The sequence below is a fragment of the Megalops cyprinoides genome, chromosome 9, assembly GCF_013368585.1.
Source record: "Megalops cyprinoides isolate fMegCyp1 chromosome 9, fMegCyp1.pri, whole genome shotgun sequence".
In the NCBI taxonomy this organism is placed as follows: domain Eukaryota; kingdom Metazoa; phylum Chordata; class Actinopteri; order Elopiformes; family Megalopidae; genus Megalops; species Megalops cyprinoides.
The window spans coordinates 28,423,922-28,449,133 of NC_050591.1; the positions used below are offsets into that span (position 1 = coordinate 28,423,922).

Sequence of the window (25,212 nt, forward strand, 5' to 3'; positions counted from 1 at the left end):
CAGGCTTCAGTTTGGTTGTTAACGTCTGATTAGCTATAAACGTTTTTTCAAAGGCCTATTCAGGAACAGAACCCCGTATACGTACTATTGACAGCCCAAGCAGCATTCTCTCTCTCTCTCTCTCTCTCTCTCGCTCTCACCTTCCTGTTACGGGTTTTTTTTTTTTTTTTTTTTTTTTTTACTCATTAGTCATCTTTAATGATGAGATAAATGCCTGACCCAGGCCTTGGATTATCTCTGCTTATTATCAGGTATTGTAAAATCACTTGACTTCTTATTAAAAGGAATTGTACAGATCACTTGAAATCATCTCTTAAACGTCTCTTAGACTGTCCTAGAATTTTTCATCCTTGGATGTCACCAGTATTTGCCCACGCCTGGTATGGCACTGCACAATCCCTTCGAATTGTTAGTTGTGTTTGAAATAATTTTAATTTGTTAAATGTCAATGCAAAGGCACAAATTAGAATAATTTGTAGTAAAGAAACAGTGAAAGAGGAGGGCTCCCACAAAGTCAATGCAATAACCCATTTCTGTCATTAATCTTTGTGGTCCAGATGTTGTTCTATATGTCTGCTGTACTGTAATGCTCTCTGTAAAATGTTCCCACCAATTTATAACTTTATTTTCCTTATTATCTACAGAAATATACATTATAGTGGTCTTTGCCGCAAATTCATCCTGAAGTTCCCTTGTTCTGGTCAGACTGTGACTCCACAGATTTTTATTTTTATTTTGTGTACTGACAGTATGTTATACCCATTGCAGAGATCACTTGGCCATCTTCAACCAAATACTCAGGGATATACGATTTGTTTAGTGTCTTCACTTCCCCTGGCCTTCTGATCCGCACTAAAGTACCTGTATGTACTACACTGTACATGTCTCATCAATTCTTTCATGTTCACAGGCTTAGGGGATTTGATCTAAGTCTCCATCAGTTCTACTCAACAAAAAGAAATGAATGCAGTTTCATTTTGTTCCCAGATCCCCAAATCCACTTTGAGGGCTCCTTGCTTTCCATTCACATCTGTGTGGCAAGTTTTCACTTGTAATCATCAATGTGTGTAATCAATGTGTCATGGCTGGTGGGTAACATACAGCGCTTATGCCACCATAATCACATAACTATAGAGGTGGCTGTTGCTGTAGTTTAGTAACATAAATCCATCAAAAATTCAGTTTAATTCAGCATCAGGCAACCCTTCAAAAACTCCTGTAAGGGCCATCCTCCAAACACATGCACTAATTGCACTAATATAGAGTGGTTCCTATTCAGTTATTTTGGTATTTCTCTTAGTAAGATGTGAATATGTTAATAAAATTCTGAGACTCTGAACTAGAGATGAAAGAACCTTAGCAAGAGAATGGCACATCTTTTTTTAGGCATATTTGTGTATTAGGAAGGACCTGAATCATCTTATTATTATGCTATTTTAAGACTCTCCTGTTGCACCAAACAATTCATACCCTCAAAATAAGAAATATTACAGCTTAAATGTGCATATTTTAATCATCTAATGTTTTGTGAAAAGCTCTTAAACCACATCTTGTCATAGACAACTGTACCTACTGATTTAGACATTTTAAGAGGAGTCCATACAATGTGTGTATGAAATGTTCATAACTTAAGTTAATATGTGAAATAACAGCTTCCACAAACCTATAAAAGTCTTCCTATCTCTCCATCTATTTCATATGATATTCTCAAAGTAACAGCCACTGAAAAAACTCATAAACCACTCTCTCCTCTAGTTCACCTTCTACGTACTCTTAATGCTTCATTTGTGCAGAACTACCACTGGGTGTCCCCTTCCTCACCAAATCATTGGGTAGACTGTTCATAAACAAGGGCCCTCTTTACTCCTACAGAAAAAATCCCACAAGTATCCCACAATGCAGTGCTTGTGTTGGAGGGAAACGAACGTTATGTCTTCCAACACAAGCACCGCATTGTGGGTTTTTCATAATCTCACCAACTTGTGACATTTTGTGACAAAAATGGAGAGACCACATCAGAAAATCATTACTGAATATCACATTTTGGAGTACTTGAATTACCATACTGAAAATGTGAAATCACTGTTCTTAACTTTCATTACACAAAGGTTAAAATATGTGATGTGGTGGTTAGTGAAGTGAGACCCAAGGAGACACTGTGATTCCACTGATGAAGATATAACAGGATTTGTTCAATTATTAAAAAAAACAAAACAAAACAACAACCGCATCAAAGAATTCCTATTGTTATTGATTAAGGTGCATTCCTCCATGCATATGTTTATTTGATACCTTTCTGGTTCACTGTCCGTCTTAGTGAAAATAAATGTTTATGGTCATTATGTGGTATTTGTTCCAGGCCTTTGTAATCTGTTAGTGGCATTAGACATCATACTAATAAGCCATTGTAGCGTAAATGGTTAATCAAATGTATATTCATTTGTATAAGGATAATGGTATCTCCTAAGCAAATTAGTAATGTCCTTTCTATGGTTTGCTACATTAAATATTTCTGTGGCTCTACTAAATGCAGCTGCTGAAAAAGTTATGAAAAAATGCACCACTAGATGGCAGTGCTTGTCAATGGGAATTTGTAGTTTCTTTTGACAAATGTAATGCATGGCAGAGGTATTTCATGGCAGGCCAAGAAAAAGAAAATTACATCACATATTTTTCATGTTGCTCATAGAAATTGTACTAGACACCCAGTTGGGCAAATGCACTAAAGAAGAGGGACACAAGTAGGCAATGCAATGCCTGATTCTTTGGATATGCATGTGTATATGCGAAATGCTGGTGATCAAACTTGCTCTGACCGAATGTTGGCATATTTTTTAAGTGTAATTTTCATTGTTGACCCTCAAAATAGTAACATACACGGCAGAATTCAGACACAGGAAAGTGTATCTTCATCAGTCACAGCTTCTGAGAGTGATTTGAAATTTGAACAGCCAGCTAAAGAAGACGACCCAGCAGCATTACGAGAAAAACTTTCTGTATCCATACTGGTATCCGTTATTACAGTAGCAATTGCACTGTCAGTACTGAGGCAAAGGGCTCCTGCTGTAGGCTGCAATGGTAAAATCCTGCCTGGAGATTCAAGCATATAATGTTTTGGCCAGAGAAGAGTCTCATCCTTTGCTCCACGCTGTTGCCTGCCTGAATAATTTGTGCTCAGACTTTCAGATGTATTCTGCAAGCATATAAAGAAATAATAGGATTCATAGAGATGGAACCACATGTTTCACTGTAATAACCAGCTAACACTGAAATACATTTAGCAGCAGTTCAGTATTTGTTCTCATGGTCTGTGCAAATGTGAAGATGCAATATTCACAAGTATGTTTTCTATGTATAGGTTTTCTTATATTTAATATATATTTTAAAATATATTTTTCATCATATTTATTGCATATGAATGTCTGTTAAAGGCTGTGCATTTTTCAAGCATTTTACAAATAATGCAATTATTAATTTTCATTAATTTTCATGTTCTTTGGGTAACTGGTTAATTCACTGGCCACAACTCCCAGCTGGGCAGGCCAGGAGATGTAAATGATGAAGCCAAGCACAGAGTAGGTAGAAAAGTGAGTGGCACGTATACTTGAATATTCTGTCGTCAGCAATAAAAATATAAAAAACTGAAAAGTTAAAATTCTCTGGAAACAAGTGCTGCATTAATCATCATAATATAATACCAAAACCTATCAGGGAATACTGCTTGTAAAAGGTACATATTTTTATAGGGAGAAGGTCAACATCTGATCTAATCTAATGCTGATTGTTTGGAGAAACATAAACAGTATCTTGGGAGGGAGGTGTGAAATGTGGGTTCTCTCCAAAGCTCTTATTCTGACATAATTGTATATTATTTTCACGACTAGCATATGGGAATGAATATTAAGGAGTGCATAACACAAAAGTTGTACTTCAGACTGAGAGAGCTGGGGGCGGGTTGTGTGGTAGCCTCGGTAATCATATTCTTTCATTGTGCCTTCTGTCAATTCCATTTTGGAATCGTAATAAACTTTGGACAGGATAAGAGGCTAAATAAAACACTCTGCACCCCTAGAACCTTTTAACTGTCCTCTTTTGTCAGATGAAGATTTATGCAGAGAGCTACTTTGATGCTTTTTGAAAGGCAAAAAAGTCTTTTTGAATGCATATGATCTTACACAAATTGAAATGGATTGTTCAGGACACTGTTCAACACTAAAAGGAAGCCCTTGGAAAATGCATGTATTTTGTGCTCAAAGTTGTAAAAAAAATGAAAGCACTCCGTATTGGATGATGGTTTGAACAGCTCAAACACTTCAGTGTGATTAAAGCAATCTGTTCAAACCTACTGTCCATCGCAAACAGAGGGGCACAAGTAGATAAAGTGTAAGAACTGAATTTTGAATGCCTGACATTGATCAGAATGAAGTAGTGGAGTTGAGACTTTGAGGTATGAAGTATATACTGTGTGTATATATATATATATATATATATATATATATATATATATATATATATACACACACACTTACATATAGTTTGTGCTGCTTTTCATCAATCACATTTTTACTCCTCGCCATACACCTGCAGACTCAATATAGTTATCTGTGGTATCCAAAGATGGAGCCATGTATTTGTTTGAAGGCTGTCAAATGATTGTAAAAACTGATTTTTTTTTTAGTTAATTAAATGTGAAATTAATGAGGTTTTTAAAATGCAGTTGCAGTTACAGTACTGCACAATTCTGCAGTCAGAAAACAGGAGTAATCAAAACATACTGTCCAGAATTAAGCAAAACTATAGCTATTATGCTTTTGCTAGGATTTTCCAGAGAAAAAGAACTACAGAGATACAGACAGATGCAATACACTTACACTTTACACAATACACGATCCACTAGTCCAATAGATACAAAAAAAGAAAAAAAAATCCCATCATTCTATCTTGTCTGTCTCATGCCTGCTTCCCATTGGTTGCAGCAGGGGTGTGTAGTGGGTGTGTGAGCTGCAGGAGGTGCTTATGTGCAGCCTATGAGTGGATGGGGCATTGTAGGCTTGAAAAAAAACCAAAATACACAATGTCACAATGAGCAGAGTTGGGAGACACTGGCCTTTGTGCATTCTTGTGGCAATAACTCAGCAGTACGTTCCATACGCAACAACCGCTGTCACTAACAGGGGTCATACATACAAAGTCATACTTGTCTTATGTAATGTATAATATCATCTAATTATATTATTATTATGTAAATATATTGTTTTTATATTATATTACATATGTATTATTAAATATTTTACATATACATATGCTCTAAAATGTACTTATTTTCTGAAAAATAATTTTAAAAATGAACAAAATCAAAATCATTTTATTTTTATGGATACTCTTTTTTGGTGACATATGTCCTCCACCACTTTGGTGTTCCATAAATAGTTCAGCTCATAAATCGGTCATCAGCTGTGCAGGTCAACAGAGGGAGTCTTCAGGAGAGAGGCAAGCAGACAATGGCAACACTCCTGTGGAAGTGTAAAGTGTACTGAGTTACAGACACTGCTGAATGCACTTGGATCTTTGCCACAGCAACTTCACTATGCTTCCTGTGGGGGCAAAATAAAAAAAAAAACAGCATTAAGAGTAGAATTTAAAGCTTAGTGGAAGCAGTAAGGATTTACAGCAAGGAAGTCCAGTGGAATGACAGAATGAAAAACAACAGACAGAGGCTTCATTCTTTTATTTTCAACAACAATACCATTTCAGTCAGAGCACATCACCTGACAAGGGGAAACTAACACAGAAAAACCTTTTCTCTGACCCACCTGCATACACACTATGTACACTGCTTTCTTATAACTCTGAGAGCTACAATATGTGATTTGGGGACGTTGAAAATAACCGAAGGCATAAAATGCAAACATAAATACAGTACATAGGCCACTGTATGTTTACAATTTAAGAGATAGCTGCTTTACCACAATTACAACCACACTTTTACAGTATTTTGAGGTACAATATCCCTGTATTGAATACATGGAGACATTCTCTTGTGTTGGGAAGTTTCCAGCTTGGTTGGGATTTCTTCACCTGCAAAACCTTAAGAAAGATTTCTGTAGCTATGCCCATTTTGTCTAATGACAGAACACATGGAGAGAAGGCCCAGTAATTAATTTCTAAATCACAGAAAATTAAATCTTTGAAGTACAGGAATCCAGGACATGTTGAGAGGTGTAAGGTAGACTCAGTGTGCGACAGAGAGAAAATCAAACCTTACACAGAGAAAAACTGTAATTGGATTAAATAAAAAGGTGTTAAGTCTCATGATATTTACCATCCGTTTTTCAGAATTTGCACACTGTGCAACCTACAGGTGGCTGGCTGATTAATAACAATTTGCTTACTCATCTATTTAGAAGATAGTAGTCAGGGGTGGTGGTAACAGGGTTCTGATTGGTCAACCACAGGTCTAGTTGGCTGATTTTTATTGGTCAAGCTTTGATGTCAAAGGACTGGACAAGACAAGACAAGACACAGACTGAGGGAGTCCTCCATGCAGACTGAACAAGGCCCATAGCCTCTTGGATTAATGTTAATGATCAATCAACAGCTATAGAACTACATGGTTATTACATACATAGACACATTTCCATTGCAGTTAATGCATTTTGAAGACCAATTTACAATACCAAACATCAACATAAATTAATATTGCTGCTGAATAAATAAAGTTAAATATACCACATTACGGAATTATCCACACCAAAATTGAAAATGTGCATCTGCATGGTAATCAGGACTGTAAGGTCATCCTTGCTTGCCTGCCCAGTCATGTTAATTCTGCCATGAAAATGTAACATCAGTGCAATCATAGCACAGTCCCCTGTACAGAGGTGCACTCCATGTTCTAGTGCAATCATCACCCCACATTATCTATTGTATTTTTTTTTAAATATAACTCAAACACAATTTATATGCTCAACTTTCCCATCAAAAAGTGTTAATATATAAATACATACATAAAAATCAATCAAAAAGTGCATGTGTCATTTTAAAATGAAACAGAATGGCACACTAATTGAAGGCATGGGTATCTTTCAACAACACACATTTTTGAAGAAAATACTAGTTTTACAACAGGACTAAGTGATTAATGCCCCTGTAACAGGGGGGTTGGGTATCTGATAATGATGTAATGATGTCACAGTGTGAAAAGGTCATATTGTACGCTACAGTTTAATGTATGTATGTTTAGATGCTGAAGGCAGATGGTGTGTGGATATCTCTGTTGTGTTTACAGACACAAAACAATTTTAAGAGGAAGCGTGGGGATAGCAGTTGAGTGATATGAAAATTACAGTTACAGAATTTTGGAAGAATAGCTCTTCCTGATTGGACCATTTCATTTCAGGTGAAGTGGTGTAATTACTATAGATAAGCATCCAAGATAATGTGCGGCCTGACATTACAGAGGTGGTAGGAGAAAGGTGGTGGTGGGGCGGTTAACTTTTAAACTGGCATTCATCCCTGGTTCGCATTGCTCCATTTAATAGCAGTAATTAATCTCCTCATTGGCCAGGACAAGCGCAGTTCTGCAGGGAATGTACACCTGTGAGAGAGGGAAAGAGAAAGAGAGGGACAGAGAAGAGAAAACATGAGAGGGGAAAAGAATGGGGGTGAGAGAGAAAAAAAGTAGTTACACATTTGTAGAGAGTACAGATCCAGAATGCTTTACTCGGCAAAGATATCGCAACCCATCCTCAAGGCTGCTGTTTTAAGTCAAAGTTTAAGACAAGGTACTCTCACAGGCCTTTAAAATGCATTATTACACATTCATAAAGCAATAGGCTTGATTCATTTCCCTGGAAGTTCCTTAGAACAATAAAATGAATATTCAAAGATGAAGCGATGGATGTACACAGAACATACAATGGCCCTTAATGGGAGCATGCAGAATGGCTTTATTGTGTTCATTTCAGTTGAGATATCAGCTGCCTTGGAACAGTGCAGCTGGACACTACATGTATTCTGCTTCTGGGCACTAGGTGTCCCTGTAAGCACATCTATAAGCAGTGCTTTTGCCTCTGCATACTGTAATTCTGCAGTCAAAGAGATCACATTTGTTTTGATAAACGTCAAACCATGCATGCTGTACAAAGCCAGTTATTCTACAACAAAATGATTTACACTAAAGAGCATCAAAGAGTCTCCCCCCAGACGGGCGAATGGATAGGAATGGGCTGGGTCATACAACATTTTCATTTCTTTGTTGAGATGTTTGATGCAAAACAGAAAAACAAGACATGAAACACAGTGACAGAAAAAAAATTGTTTTTGTCCCCTGGGAACTGCCCAATGCCATTTCCTGGAGTCTAAGAGCTGATAATGAGTATCTAAGGAAAATCTAGAGATTTTTTGGTAACAAAACTATTATTGGAGGGTGGAGGTCACCACAATTGGTGATGTACAGCATATCCAATATGTCTTCTGGGTGCTGTGGACTGAAATCAACTTTTGTGATAATGCTCTTTATGCACTCATTCAAGAGAAAATTTCAAAACAAAGATATGTTTCAGAATGACAAATGGAGGAAGCTGTTTGTTGCTTCTTTGGCAAAGTAATCCCAAGTGACAAATTATAAATTGTCAAATCTCATGTTGTCTCATTCTCTGAGTAGAAAACGAACACGCTCACACTGTTAGCCTTGATTTGAAGCAGAAAATACAAAACAAATATAAAAAATGTGCCACTTTCACTGCTTAATGTTAATACCTAGAGGTAAAATGGACCAATGGGACACCAATTTGATCTACAAGGTACTTGTGTTTAAAAAAAAAAAAAAGAAACATGGTTTTGAAAAACATGAATGGAAAAAGAACTGCTGAAGTGAGAGGCAATCAACATTTAATCTAGTGAAAGCCTGGATAAATAACAAACTACATATGCAGGGCTTTAGTGTCTGATGGCAGACATGATTGAGACATGAAGAATCATCCCAACGCTAATGTTAGTGCTCCTCCACTGGGATATATACGGCATAAAAATTACAGCATCTACTGCAGGGAGGAGAAACCACTCTCTCCTTCTGAAGTCTGCTGCCTGATTCAGCTTGCATAAATGACGCCAGATATTTGCAAATCTTTACTGCATTCACAGGAACGTTAGATTATTTACTTGCCTACCAGACACCCTAATCCAGTGCAACCATAAACCCTAAAATTATGTTTGACATATTACTCATTTATACTGCTGAATTTATTGAAGCAATTCGGATTAAGTACCTTGCCCGGGTAGTTCCCAACCCAGCTGGAAGCCACACTCTGCCTGTTATGAGTCCACTTCCCTAACCATTAAACCCCCAACCAGAAGCTCATAAAGCACATGCTAGAATTGAAATTCTGTGTAGCTGCTGCAAGGTAGGGGGGCATAACCAAGGATGTACTGTACTGTAAGCAAAAGGCTGAGCTCTCTTGGGAGGGGGTGGGGAGAGAGTCGATACGGTATCGATCTCATCTTGAAGGCCCCCCTCCTCAAAAACAAGCAACAAACAAAGGTAGTCTGATTCACCGATGGCTATTCCAAATCTCACGTTTGATAGAAAGCGATGCATTTTTTATTTGATCTTCAGCTCTGTTTTGCTCTATCTGTGGACTGCCTCTCAGTTCAGCATGCACTACTGGCAAAACACCGGGGTCGCGGTACCGAGTGTAAACTCAGCAACAAAAATGCCTTACAAAATGTCAACTCTTATCAATTTAAGCCTAAAATAATAATAAAAAAAAACCTATCCGAATACAATCTTCAGTTCTGGACTCATAGCTTTTACATTACATGTGAGTGAGACAGTGTGGTAGACTTTTTAGGTGAATTCCATGTGCATTAGCTGTTTAATTCTATGAAAACATGTAAATAATAATTCCTTGTAATTATGAACATGGGAAACTTCAAAATCCCATTGAATGGTGCTTCTAAGTCCCGATCCACTGGGCACGGACTGACCTAGCACTTACTATGTATACTGCTTTTTGTACAGGTCACATCAAATACCCTTGATTTAGCTGACAACTGAAGACTAACTTAATTTATCACTTCTGGACAGTTCATCAGCTGCAAGTCCTGTTTGACAGAACTTTGCAGTCAGAGGTATACTAGTTCTGAGGAAAAATATAAAGGTCTTTACTCAACATCATATTTTGTTCATTTTTGGATGGTGGGCAGGGGACACCATAAACAACCGGGTTTGGATCCAAAAGTCTGAAACCTTGGACCCTCCAGGTAATGGCTGCTTGTCCCTCTGTCAAAACATAAGCTCTACTGTGACATCCACCTGACTCTTGATATTTTTCATCAGCTATTCAGCCATACAGAAATACTTCATGCACTCTCACTTTGACCAAAGGATTTTATTAGTCTGAGTCTCCATGGTAGATTTTGAGCTTCAGTGCCAGGCCAGGGCACTTACCAAATATAACACTGCCATCCACTTAGTGAGCAAAGAATTCTGTAAAATGCATCTTACAAAGACACGCTTTTGAGCTTAATGCACTGAACTAACATTCCCTGTGAATCCAAGTCCAGACTAGAAGCTCCTGCTAAATCAAATTACAACTGATTGTAGAGGAAATGACGGCCCTCGGCCCTGTCTGCCTGAAGTGATGCACACTGTAGATCAGCACTTCGACAACTGCATGCATATACTACAGCAGGTTCTGCAGTCAGCGATGGTTCATTTCTGCATCTGGAGTCTGGATTATACATGCTCCAATGGAATTCATTGGAAGGGATTCCTATCACTTAATGCAAAACAGCATGGTGAGAGAACACTATCACTCCACAGACCATACTGTATAATATACTACTCAGCGCCAAGTCAATAATGCCGTGCTGTGCACCACAATTTTAAACACAGTAATGCATCCATCTCTGAGTGAAATAATGTCCAGGTGCCCTGTCACGTCAATATTTGACACTATTTCTTTTCAGTGAGTTAGTGAGGAGTTTGGTCTTTTATTACTAGAGCTCTGTAATGAGATGGTGCGTCATGGCCAATTTGTGTGTGGAGATTGCTTAAGCCAAGATTTACCTTGACATGAACAAAGCTGAAGGCTTCAACATCAAATTAAAGGCAGAAGAATGTGTCTCATTTCCACCTCATAAAATTCTTAGTGAAACCGTTTTTCTCATGTTGATGCTGGAATAATTTGGGCAGAATTGCAAAGAATGAAGCGTCATGGTCAAGTTTAATATACTTTATACACTTTAATATACTTTAAAGTAGAGCGACATCTTATTATCTTGCAACATTGTCTTTTTTGTAAAATACATGATAAAGGGTTACTGTTGAAACACTAGGCATTACAATTTTTAATTACAATTTCACAAAAAGTCAAACTAGAAAACAAGATTATCAAATGTGAATTTGACTGCCTCATACCTCTTGTTGCATTGAAGGCACAAGATGCACCCAAATCACCATCACACACATGAGCTAGGCTGAAAGATTCACTGACCTACTGATCTTCACTGTAAACATCACCAAGTCTGAGATCATCATGGATGTTACATTTTGGCATAAAATTTGCCCCAGGCGGACAGAATAAGTCTAAATTAATACGCTGCCAAACCAACACATCGAAGGAGAAAATGGTGACTAATTATACATTCACAGTCGGGAAACTGAAGAGGAACACTTGAGTGTATGAGGGGGAGAATGAGTCCTACCACCTATTGGCACAAAAGCTATGGTTATGCATGCATCATAGCCTGGGGTACTTCAAAACCTTTTATTTTATATTAATGACCAATAATGGTAATAAATACAAAATTAATCAATGAACAAAAAACAAGGAATTCCCTGATCTTCTGTCTTAACGATGAGAAGCTAGTGCTGTACTGCAACTTTACTGATGAACACTAAGCTTACTACCCTTTCACCACCTCTCCTCTCCAACCTTGCATTACAACAAGGTCAATGTGGGCTCTGTACTAGACCTGTCAGGTTTCACCCTGGAACAACACCTCTCTCCGCTATAGGACAAAGGCTGAAGGTAGCAGAAATAATTTTCCTTGTGGTCAATGCCTATGTGTAAAAGGCACTGTTTCGGCCACATGTTTTTAAATGCTTTTTTTCTTCCTTTATTTTGCAACCGCAACCCTAATTTAGTAACTGACAGTTGGATACTGCTGTGTCCTCACCACGACAACCACAGTACTCCAGCAAGAGCACTGGCGTGTAGCGAGTGAAATCCCCCAACACAACCACACGCCAACCACAACTGTTTTTCACACTGCAAGTCACCCAGTGCACCACAGTTAGCTAAGTACCTATTGGTGGATGGGTGCATCTTTACTGATGAGTCACAGGGATGAAACCAATTTTCTCCGGTGCCCTCCCAATTTGCTGCATCTTGCTGATGACACAGGAGGCCGCAAGCCCGGGCTGTGGAGTTTGCACTCAAAGTGAATGCCTTAACCACTAAACTACTCAGGAGCCCCTGTGAGACACATTTTAAAAACAGGACTAGGAAGGCAGAGACATACTGAAACTGAACAGGAAAATGTGAGAAGAAAATCTTTCATCATCTCCTGTGTCCCAGAATATGGTAATATTTAGGAAAGTAAAAGTAGAATATAGAAGACAATGTACTTTCTAGAAAAAAAGGTAAAAAGAGATACTCAAGTTAACATCTCCCTCATACATTTCTATAAGTCTCAGAGTTTGAGGCTTGTGTGAACTCATTTCAAGAGGAAGGCCAGGCTGGATAGAAAATATACTAAAATACAGTCATGAACAATTTATGGAAAGGTGCACAGGTTAAGAATGACAGAATGAAAGCCATATTCTCTACAGTCAGGGTGTATGTGTCCTGCCTCTAGGCACATGTAGACACAACTACAAGAATACTCTGTATTCTTTCTACCTTTTCAGACATCGGGTTTGTCTTTCCATCCTCTAAAGAACATCATTCCAAATCCAGCTTTCTTCTTAAGGTGCACACTGGCTGGTCTTGCTGGCCTCTGAGCCACAGAACCAGGCCTCCTCTGTGTATGTTATTAATTAAGACTCCATGAGACCCAGCTATTTCCATGATTGAAGGCGTTAGCGGAATACTAGCGGAAGCTGGATCCTTAGACTGACAAGTTGAAGGGTATGGCACTACTGGATGTGATAGCTGAAGTGTGCAGATTATAAGAGTGACGCATCATTGCACTTTCCCCACACTTTTGGGCTCTCTCTCAAAGTGCAGTTCATTACACACAGTGCATACACAGGAACAATTTAATCCGTTCAATTAGGCTCCGCCAAACACAGCCATGCAGAAAGTGGCGAGCGAGCTAAACGCACAACAATAACCATCAAAGTACAACATCCAGGGTGACTCAGCCTGCAAAATGAAAGGCTACACTACTCCTGCTGTCTCAAGCTCCCCATCCCTAGTGTTAATGCTACATGTTAATGAAAATTTGTCGTTGTCACAAAGAATCTAGAAAAGTAGCCAACAGAATTGCCGCTGTCCTCCAACAGAGTTTAAACAGACAGAATAAGGGGGGGGGGGGGGGGTTTGAAGTGAGATTTTACCATGTACATATTCAGTGTCTACTTCATTATTTTATTGCCACACAATTGCCTCTGTGGGCCTGAGATGTTCATTGATTCAGATGGAAAATTAAATAAGGGGGCTTTTTAAATCCTTTTGATCACTGGGCATCGCTCTTCTGTATTTTCCTGTCTCGTCTTCTTCCTTTTTTCTTTTTGTGAAAAGCTGTCAAAGGCAATGCTCCCCCAGATCAACCCGAAGCTCATCAAAAGATCTGAAGCTCCTAATTATTCAATGGTGCCCCTCATTTACATGAAATCGAATGAGTGTGTGTCTTTTTTTGCTTTTGTACTATAGGCTTAGTATACCTACCAACCACCCTCCCTTTTTTTCCTAACTTACAAGGGGGTTGAGGAAATTGTTTTCTGAGGTGGGTTTGAAGTGCAAAGGTATTGGGGGGACAAGAGGGAGATACACACAGGACCACAAAGTGAGCCTCTCTCCTGTATTAGCAAACTCCCAACTAATACTACAGCAACATGAAACACGATTAAAAATTGAATCGGAGAAAATGTCTTGTTCTGTTGTTGGCTGGAGCTGCTTACAAAAAAAGGACCTCTACTTTCACATGTAAGAATAGAATCGAAACAAGACTAAACCAAACAGAATAACAAAAACACCTGTATTCTGGGCAAGTGGCATGACGGTAATATAAAAGGAATCATTTCAGTTAAACACTGTAACCGTGCATTCTCAATATTTTGCAAGCGGCTGAAACTTTTAGTCATTTCCGATGCCGAGAGAAAACCGCAACGGTTCATAGGGAGGCCAACGGGAGAAACTCGCACTCAGCTTCCTTCGGCAGAGCAGACACCAGTCCCTTTAAGATTTAAGCGTGCCTAATCCAGCCGGATTCACCCTTTTAAGTGCATCCGCTGTCAAGCGAGAGACGCGTTCCTTGTGTAAATGAGGGTTTATTGCTGGTATGAGTAAAATGGGTGGGGGGAAACTGATGTGCCCTTTTAAAAGAAGGGCAAAGACAAACTTTAAACAGACTTTGAGGCAACAGTCCTTAAATAAGTCATGGAGTAAACCCTTCGGAATGGGGACCTTCTCTGGCACCTGTGCGGCAGCTCAATAATTAATTTCTGTCACATTCAGGCACGCACCCGAGGAGGCGGCTTTTTTTTCAAGTGCAGTCATAAAACGCACCAGCTGACAGAAACGGAATAAGGAGATCAGTGGCAAATCCTCTCCACCGTTTCAATCAATACCTACCCCCATTCACACCTCATGTATTCATAATGATATTGAGATTAACAGGAGACTTGTTAACTAAACTTCGTATTTGGCAAAAGGGGACGAAAATGTGGTGTTTGAACTAATAAGAGCAAAAATAAGACTTCCAAAGAGAATTTCATATGAGAGTTTTTAAAAGATGAAAGGGGTCTCGATGCAGACGAGAAATTCAGCCCGGATAAAAGGGTAGGCAGAATTTATATAATTTCCAAATATGCAAACGCTGAGTGGAGAGAAGCTTAAACACTGTTGACTGAATTGTGAACACTCTAAATATTTCCAAACACATCTTTGGTGTGAGAGGACTGGAAATATCATCCTCTCCCTGGGGTAAATAGGAATAAATGCAGCCAATATCATCCCTTCTCATCCTCTTTTCCTCAATTGATTAATCTCTAAAATGAAAATGTTTACGTTGCCTCTTAAGATAACTCAAGTTTATCAGAATTACACCTTTACATGTTGAGGATGCCAACACAGATACCCACAAGGAGAACACATTAGGAGATTCATTCATGTATTCAAATTTAAAACAATTACATTTTGAAGACACCTTTCTGAGAAACATCACAGATGTCATTAAATATATATCTGCCACATGCACTGCCACACAAATCCTCACAAGAAATGCATAGTATGTACCCAGCTGGAAGGACAAACCTGTTTTATGCTATCAATAACTATCTATGGTCAAGATATCAGCTCTTGTATAACATGACACTGAAAACATTAATTATGTGGACCTATAATTTTAAATGTTTTAAAACTTAATTTAATAAACAGCAGGAATGTACATTTAATTGCAATATCTCACCTTGCAGGGGCTTCAGACTGAAATGTTTTGGGCTGAGGTTCCAAGCGCAATTGTCCAGCTGAGTCCAATAACTCTGAATTATAAACTTTTTTTCCAGATTCAAATAACTCACAAAAGCACTGTTACGCATTTTGATGTTTGCAAATAAAAACGAAATTCAGTCACAAAGTCCAATATGAAAGCAAATCAACTGCAGGCTTACTCAGCGTTCATATGAAAAACATTAAATTGTGAAAATGAGTCATAAACAAATAAGGCATGTTAACACTGCCCAATTTCAAAGGCGAGAAACTTGCTTTGCTGTTTTTGTCCAGGACAGAAGTGGGTCCCAATTCTTTGACTTCAGACAATGTTTTACTTTGTTGACAAATTGCACCCGCCTACTGGATACCTTTTTGCTTGGGCCTGACGTTGCTGGAATGCTTAAACCACTTATATAAAGCAACGGAGGCTTGGAAAATGCCCTGCATATTCTTTCTAATACATGGAATGTGTAATATGCAAGTCTTGCATGCCCTGCTGACACCATGTGTCCATGCAACTCTGGCTGGAAACAACAGCTAGTCTACAGTTCCCGCTTATGCTTAACAGGATGTTTCTGATTGGTTTGTGTCCTGTCAGTCACACCTACCACTGAGCAAAGGTGGGGAAAGGGGTAACCAGTCAGGTTTGGTCAGGAAGAAAAAAACCAGATGTACTCCTTTGCAAATAAAAAAGGACATTGAGCAGTTGAGACTGCACCAAGGAAGATAATTCTCTGCCACAGCCACAGCCTGAACCATCTAAGTTGACCGAAACAGTTGAGTGATCTGCTGTCCTGTTTCACAAACGCATGGGTTTGCCAACAACACAAATATCCAGACGTCTCCTTTTTCTGTGTTTTTTTTTCACAAGGCTCCAGGAGAAGCAGTTATTGCTGCATTAGCAGGATGCTTGCTTGTGCTCTCGAATACTGCTAATGTCACGTTCATTCAGGCTTGATCCATGAGAAAGTTGTGGAAGAGCCAATCAACTTAAGTTGCAATTTAATTGTGTAGATTATGGTAGGTAAATATGACAATCAGGGTTTTCTTTTGAATAATTTATGAGATGGAAAATATGGTTAAGTGCATAACCATATTTTGATCACATGAGGTTATTACTGATCATTTGATGTTTTTGATGCTTAAGTCCCATCAATATTACCTTTTTTGGATATGACTGATTTACTTGTTCTTACCTGTTCCTGTGCATTATTGCCCAGGAATGTGAAAAAAATAAATAAATAAAGAAGAAAAAAAGTACAAAAAAGAGGACAAAGCTGTCTATTAAAAATTTGAGCAAAATGAGCAATTTCATGGCACTGGTCCCCAGAAATGTCTGTGATGAGACCCCAAAGGTCTTTATTACAGATTTATTTTACTTTAATGAAGCTGTGCAAGTTTCAAAATCTCATAAATGAAAAAGGACAAAGGTAGACTCCAGGGAATAAATAATCACACTGTTTCATGGTGTACATGCTATTAGATTATCACTGTAGGCAGCAATTCAGAACCTGTACAGTAGCAGGGCTTTCAGGTATGCTTGACTTAGATACTTTTCCTTCAGCATGATTTTTGGTCTGACGAGAGAAGTAAAATGATCATCTGGAAATGGGACTCGGCCCTTCCTATAATGATGTAACAACTCTAAAGACACTACTGAAAATCAGGCATAAATACAGCATGCAATTGATTAAGAGAGACATGTGGGGCTCTGTAGGCCTACATGTAAAAGTATACCTCTGTTTGTGTGTGTTTGTGTGTGTGCGTGCGCGTGTGTACGGTAATTCAACTCTCCACAAAGCTTTTATCCACAGTCCCTCCTTAAATGAAATTAATGATAAATCCAGCATTACATTTTTACCACATCTTATCTTTTTCCTTCTATGCCAAAGAATACAAACAGGAAAGGCTACATCAGTAATAAAAAGCATAAACATGTGACAATCTGCAGCAACCTCTCAAGTCATTCCATTGCATTTTTGGCAAAGAACCAATGCAAAATGCTAATCTCACTTTCACTACTAGTTTGAGCAGCACAATGTACTTTACATACACATTGATGAAGCCAGAATGGGAGACTCAGACACTAAATAATGTAGCTAGCTAACAACATAAAAAGCTGTCACCAACAGTATACACAACAGGTCAGAATTTCACTTTCTCTCATCTTATGCTTTTTATGCTATATTCAAATGGGTTGGACTGGAATCTGAAAGCAGTGCTCTCAGTTTTTACTTTTGGACTGAAGCAGACTTAAAAATGTCAGAATTTGGGCTCTAATTGAGATGCTTCAATAATTCAAACAGATGAAAGTTTGTTACATTTTATAGCTTTCAGAACTTCAAAGAGTTTAAAAAGTCCAACATTTTACCAACAAAGGTTTTCTCGAGCCACCACCCAAGTTAAGAATTCAACCTCTAAAAGTTTTCTGGCTTTTTGATTGAGGATTACCCCTTTATCATTGGGACAAAGCAGTGAATGACAGGAAACAAACATTTTCTCTTCCCTCTACTGTCTCCAAGCTAATCACTCACAAATCAATGTCATGAGGCCCACATAAAAGACAAACAAAAACAAAACATGCAAGCCAGTTTCATCTGTTCAATTCTAATCTTAAAGGAAGTGGACTCTCTGTATCCATTATTATTAATATATTCAAGATTATGAAAATGTGAATGGGAATTCCAAATGCAATATCAGAAATGCAAGGATAATCCAACTCAAGGATGAAACATGACGTTCCCAAACAAAGTTTTACCCTGCCATGGTTGTAGTGCTAGGGTACACCACTCAAAGTAATGAACTTCACTGTAATGAGGAGAAAAAGAAGAGGGAGGAAGCTGTGCTGTATCAAAGAATGCTGGGTGATGGAGCTTTATGACTGTAGACAGTAGAGATGGCCAGCATCCCTGTTTTATATTTCATTGACTCCATACCCAGCAGTATCAATGAGAGGAGAAACAAATACTCCATCATTATTCTGTAAGCATGCGGCTAGCAGAGATCAATACCAATATGATGCTCACAAAGTTTATTTATGACCCAGCGGCTGTGTCTTCCCTGATAAATATTGGAGGGAGGGTGAGGAAGGCGTAGAGGGAGAGAGTGAGCCAAGCCATCATGCGACCCGGGTTTGATATGGGGGATTGAATCGTACACAACTGCGTGCAACTGCTTTGCAGCCTGGCCATTCCACTGCTAATGCTGCATTCTAGGAATGAAAGAGAATAAAGCAGAAAAAACGCCTTAACTAATGGACTGGATGTAGCTTCAAGCCAAAGAAACATACAGTCTTCACTCTGCTATCTGCTGTTTTAGTGAAACCATTAGTTCAGATAATGCCTAACAACATCACAGTAAAATGACAAAAACTGCAAGGTCCAAGAAAGTCAATTCCTTCACTGTTAACCTGTTAAGAAAAAGAGAAGGTGACAGAGAGTCCACCCTTCATTTGCACAATACGCAATAGCCTTAGGGTTAGGCTCGGAACATGCAAAGAGCTCCGTTGATCAATATTCATTTTCTTGAATGACATTTTTATTCAAAGCGACTTTCAAATGCTGGAACCAATTATGTAAGGACACCGCTGAAGGCCACAGAGCAAGTGACACTTTCACGCCCCCTCATCAAAACCCATTTCATCCGTCTTCAAAAGCTTTGGGAATTATTCTGAACCAAGCCACGTCAGTTCAGAGAGATCCTGGATCTGTTTCCAGCAACAAAAAAGGAACAGAAGATCAGGATCACTGTGCTTTCGGTCAGACCAGGGGGTTGCAGATCTAGAGCTTCGGATTTCCCCATCACGACTTGCGACTCCCACTAAAAGTAAGTCCCGCAATGTAAAAGTACACTGAAAATGTGATTACTAGCAGACTTACCATCATAGAGTGGGGCCGATCATTGAAAGGGACGGGCTCGGTGAAGAATTCTGTGTTGTGATCCAGCCTGCCGTGACCCCCGAACTGAACGTCATCGGAGTCCAACTTGATTTTGTATCTGGAGGGAGGGTGAGTTAAGGAGCACTGCGGCAGAGGTGAGGCGAGGATGTGACACAACAGGCAACAGAGAAAGCAAACAACAGCTCACACCATCTCTCATTATCATACTGTAGTTTTGGCACAGCACAGCACAAATAATGATTGATGTCTTTTTATAGAGTGCTGAAATTCCTTTTACTGCGGCCTCCCACTGAGTTACTCCCAATCTGAGACGTGGAGCATTGAAAAAGTACAATCATTTTATCAGCGTACCTAAAGCAGACATGGCTCACAGAGCCTTAGCAGCTTATTTAAAAAATACAACTCCATTCCTTTGCTTATTGCCTAGGATCTGAAGCCATTTACCTACTCATATATAAGGGGGCAACACAGTGTTTCCTTATACTCTGGAGAGTTTGGGATGGATAGGTGGCAATATGCCAATTCCACAATTCTTCCTATCTGAGAATGGGCATTTCTGCCTTATCCTCGTTTGCATACGGTAACCATGTGACTACATCTTCATTTAGGCTGCTTTTTATTTTCAGAGATATGACAGTGAGAATGAACATAATAACAAGAGAAGCTTCACTACACTCTATACTCTGCTCTGTTACTCTGATAATAACTTATTTATGTACTGATGAAATATCAACCAAAATTCATTATATAATGTCATGCATCCCTAAACAATCAAATCTGCATCTCAATCAGTTTTTAGCATCATAGTAAACATGTCCCTGGGTTGCAGAAAGGAAGAATAACTTGCTATTTTTGCAAGTCAAAGAGGTTTCTATCTGAGGTGAAATGCGCACATAAAATAATTCTGTAGGTCTCTTTTCCTGAACACTTTAAGACAAACGCAGTAAAACAATATAACATGATATAAAATGCTTATTCAGGTCTTTATACAGAGCTCCTAGAAGTACATAAAAATTGTGTTCTGAGGAGAAAATCAATACATAGCTTGCCCAAATGCACACACTAAATGACAGTGCTCTCTTACATTGGTTGTGACTTTTCAAAGAATGATTGACAGACTCGTCAGTTAAAGTTTTCTATTACTTTTTGGCTGTGGAGCTTCTGGGATGAATCTCACTCCCGCCCCCAAAAAAGTAATCATCAGCTACAACATAATGTTCCACCCACTGGGATAACTTCACAAATGGCACAATCAGAGCCAGCCACCTGAATAAATAAAAGCTTCACATTAACAAAACATGAAAGTAGGAACTTCCCCCCAGAATTTATGCATTAAACTTCCTTGCTTGAACTTATTTTTGAAGGGGGATCCTTTTTCTTGTCCTATAAGAGTCTCTTTCCCTATTTCCTTAACATTTATTCTGCTCCTACCTCTGCATGTTGTGTAAACCCAATTGAAAACATTTCTTCCCCATTGTATTTAATGTTTATGGACACCACTACTTGTACCAGAGCAATTAACGCACTCTTCTCAGGGGTCATAAAAACAGTGCCAACACAGGGAGAAAAAACCAAACAAGCAAACAGTTATAATTAATATCTTAAGGCCTCTCACGCACAAAATTCACAAAATCCTTGAAATCCAGTATGGCAAACTTCACCCGTTGCTTTTTTTCAAGGCTAATGAAAGTGCTACACTCAAAACAGCATCAAAACATGATGCAATGCTTCTTTTTCTCTAGGGGTCACCAATTGACCCAGATAATTAAAGCTAATAATTTTGATGCACTACTGATGTAAAATAGGCCTTTTCCCCTTGCAACAGGGAAAAATAATGTCGCTAGATAGTTCTGACAGAAACATAAAGAGCTCATTTGCACCTCACTTGCTCCTCTTTGGCAAGCTGTGTACACTAGTAGCACTTTGGTGTCAACTCACCATCCACATTTTCAACAATAACAATAGTTTGGAACACTTTATTAGTGTATGTATTGGGTGATATACCATTTACATGTTCCAGTGATTTTACTGGTAAATAGGTTTAATTTAAAATCATATATGTATGCTATTGCTATGGTATTACTAATCTCACATCTATGTCATAGATTCTATGAGCTAGCATTTTGTGTTCTGAAACAATATTCACCTAGCAAAAATAACACTGATAACAGAGCCAATTATCAGAAAACACAAAATGTAGCAAGTTCGAGGTTAAATAAAATTAATATAGCAAGCTAGAAATTTTCTTTAGCTAAATGCATGACACAATGGCTAATTCTACTAAACACGAAAGTTTACCACAGCTGACATTTGTGCGTCTTAATTTTAATGAAACTGTTTGGCATTGAATAATGTGTGCTGCTGAATAATATTAAATGTGATGTATGTTGTTTATAGATGGAAGAAATTTTAGTAGACTACAGCATTCCAAAGCTCTAGCTAATAAAGCAAGAACAACACCTGATAAGGCTTTCAGAATTCAACAGTTGCTTAATTGGCTACACCACATAAACCTCCCAAAAGTGGCCAGGCTTAGCTTCCAGTTTTCAGAAGTCCGTACTATGCCCAATTGGACCAAAACAGTTAAAAAGATTGCAAATGAAATGGTAGAAGTCTTCATACAGTTTTAGAAAATAGCACTAGTAATTGCAGTAACAGAAACTCAAAACATTACATAGCAGGAGGAACAGTTAGAACTTCATCTTCAAGTAGGAAAGTGGCATGTTTCACACACACACACTAATTATTTGCTCCTCTAAACTTTCAGACCTTTCTTACAGCACAAAATGCTCTATATTAATTGGCATAAAGACAACTATGTACGTCCTGTGTACTTTCGATATAAGATGGGGAAAATACAACAGTTGCTCCTTTGAGGCCGTCCCTTTTCAGCTCCTTATTTACCTCCCACACCAAGGGATGCAGATGTCATGCTGGGAAACAAATGTACAAGAATGGCATAAAGGTGTAAACAAACACTTAATTAGCCGCGCAAGTAACGAGGGAGCTGCTCATCTTTACACAGGCAAGTCGGAGATCCTCAAATGCTCAGTCATCCTCTTACAGGGCTGGGAAAATTCCACTTTTGCAGCCTGCTTGTCTGCTTTGATACTGATGATTAAAACCAAGTGCTGTTCTGAGTATTCTCTCTGCAAAGGGAAATGGTACTCCACTGTCCATTCCTGTTGTCTTTCCACTTACAAAACAGAAGTGATTGAGTACTGGACATGCCACAACAGGGTCTTACCACTAGAGGCCAGCAGCTGTTGAATAGTGTATACGGGGGTCATGTTGAAAAGAGGAGACACTGGTTAAGAGGTCTTGGAAATCATTATTGTCAATAGATGCATTCAGCTTGGAAATACCTTTTTAACATAAGGTTTCAAACCTTCACTGGAACTATTACGGTATCTTTAGTAGAGGACAAGCATGGAAAGTGCAAGACATCCTTTCCATTATTCAGATTTTTTTTAAATTTTTTATAAATACATCTTTTTCAATACAGGTATACAATTTAGTTTATTGCACAAAAAATGGCAGGTTTGAAGAGAGTGAAGGACAGAATCTGACACCCAAATGCCACATGACTCAGTGGCAAATACAATATTGGGACAAAATTGGTCAATTCTAATAGAAATTTCCAATAAATCACCTATAAGGAATAGACTTTAATCACAAAATTTCCAGGTTAGACAAGCTAGCTCTGCCATATTGGATTTTCTGCCATTTTGATGATTTATTATATTAACTTTTAATACATTTTCTCATAAATGGATGGACCAATTTGCAATAGATTTACATGCATAATCCTAGATCTATCATAATATAACTTGCAATGGAAATGTTGTGCAAAAACATGTTGGCTATAAGCCAATCAAACCACATCATTTGCACATAGAGTAACACAAGAACAATATGTTATTACATTTGAACTGTCCAGTATTTACACCTGGCACATAACTTTCACTTGATTTAAATCAATGAACCTTAACTGCAAAACATTTGTATGCTGTCATTCTTTTGGGTAGTTCCCTCCTGATTACAGTCTGCAGAATTTCATATTCACCTTTGTATCACCGTGTCATTGATTTTTGTTTAGTTTAAAATTTCGGTTGCAATGTTCATCATGCCTCAAAAAGCAATTTGTGAAACTGTCAAGGATACTGCCACTGTTTTTTGCAGAATTGCAGAATTGTCAGATTACAATAAACTGGTTTGCAGATGTCAGTGTTTATAAAATGTCTTTAAAGTCCTTAAAAGAAGAGGACAAAAAAACTCCATATATTTCCAATGAACAACAGCTGTAGCTCTTACTGCTGCTGCAGAGTACTTTACAGATTGTTTTTGTTGATTAACTAAAATCATCTTTTCAAATAGCTTTAGGAACCTCGGGTGGTCAACTACATTTGACATCAAGCAGGAACTGAATGTCCATTGTAATGATAAGTTATTTTAGGTAGCCAGTAAAATACACTGTTAAAATAACCAAGTATTACTGCATAATGAGCAAAAATAACTAAATGTATTTTACAAATTACCTCACTGAAGAGTTCAGCACAGCAATGTACAGCATTTAAAGTACACAAACAATAGATAGTATTTAGGTACGGTATTTAACAACGCATATTAACAGTTTCATCAGATTATTTTCATTGTAATTCTGATTACAAAATCATTCCATTTTTTCAGAAACAACGGTACACTTTGCCCAAAAATGTTATTCATCCAATAAGATATAAGTAACATTGTATATACAGGGATGTGTTCCAGGACTTATACCATAAGGGTAATTAGATAAATGTGAACTTTATGAATGTATTATGAACATACACTGATGACAATGCATTAAAACTCACATTTAACTGTGAGCTACCACTGCAACTTCCACTACTGTAAATTTCAATAACATGCTGTACTGAAGTCCTTGCCTTTTTGGCTGGATTTAAAATGGTTTTCAATGTCAGGGTTAGCACAGTTCACTTCTGTAATCTTCACTTTTCTTTCACTTTTCATTTCTTCTAATTCTACCATACTTATGATGTGCATTTTTATTCAAAAAGAAGTTGATTTAAAGTTAATATAAACTAAATTTCTTTTGCCAAGGTAGAGGGCAAAGTACACTGAAGTAAACTGTTTATTTAAAAGGCAGCCTTGTAAACCACTTAACTTTGACTATGAAAATGACATTACTTAAAGTATACCTTTGCAATGCTTTGAATTGCATATTTTTTAAAGTATATTTTGTTCAGAAAAAACATTTTTATGATGGACCTTTGTTTCCAGCCTTCCTCCAGTCCTGCATGTACCACCTTGCTCTCCAGACCCTGAGAAAACCTTGCTCTATTCTGGAAGTTATGTCATAGTTTGCTTACCCACCTTCAATGCATAACAACTCTTCACAGCGTGCTCTTTCAAGGAGCACTCTTTGTGGACTTTGGAGTTTAAATTTTAATAAAAATACCAATAATACATATTTTCTCAAAGGCTGTGGCAGATGGAAAAAACCCAGCTGTACCTGATTATTTTCAATCATATTAAAGACTACTCATGTCACAAATGATTAAAGCAGTTGATCAATGTCTACATCCACTGGCTCAATGGATTTAATTGCAATGGTTCACATATTTACAAGCCACATTGTGGCAGGAACA

General features: G+C 38.1%; 1 protein-coding gene across 1 annotated transcript in view; it reads right to left on the reverse strand.

The window, feature by feature from the left end:
- Window positions 1–5,719: 5,719 nt before the first annotated feature.
- gbe1b (glucan (1,4-alpha-), branching enzyme 1b) overlaps window positions 5,720–25,212 on the reverse strand; it is a 124,091-nt gene continuing 104,598 nt past the window's right edge. The window contains exons 15-16 of the mRNA XM_036537233.1: window positions 19,541–19,658; window positions 5,720–7,597 (exon numbers count right to left, since the gene is read on the reverse strand). Coding sequence (XP_036393126.1) covers window positions 7,535–7,597; window positions 19,541–19,658 — 181 coding nt within the window. The 3' untranslated portion in view covers window positions 5,720–7,534. The remainder of the gene's footprint in view (window positions 7,598–19,540; window positions 19,659–25,212) is intronic.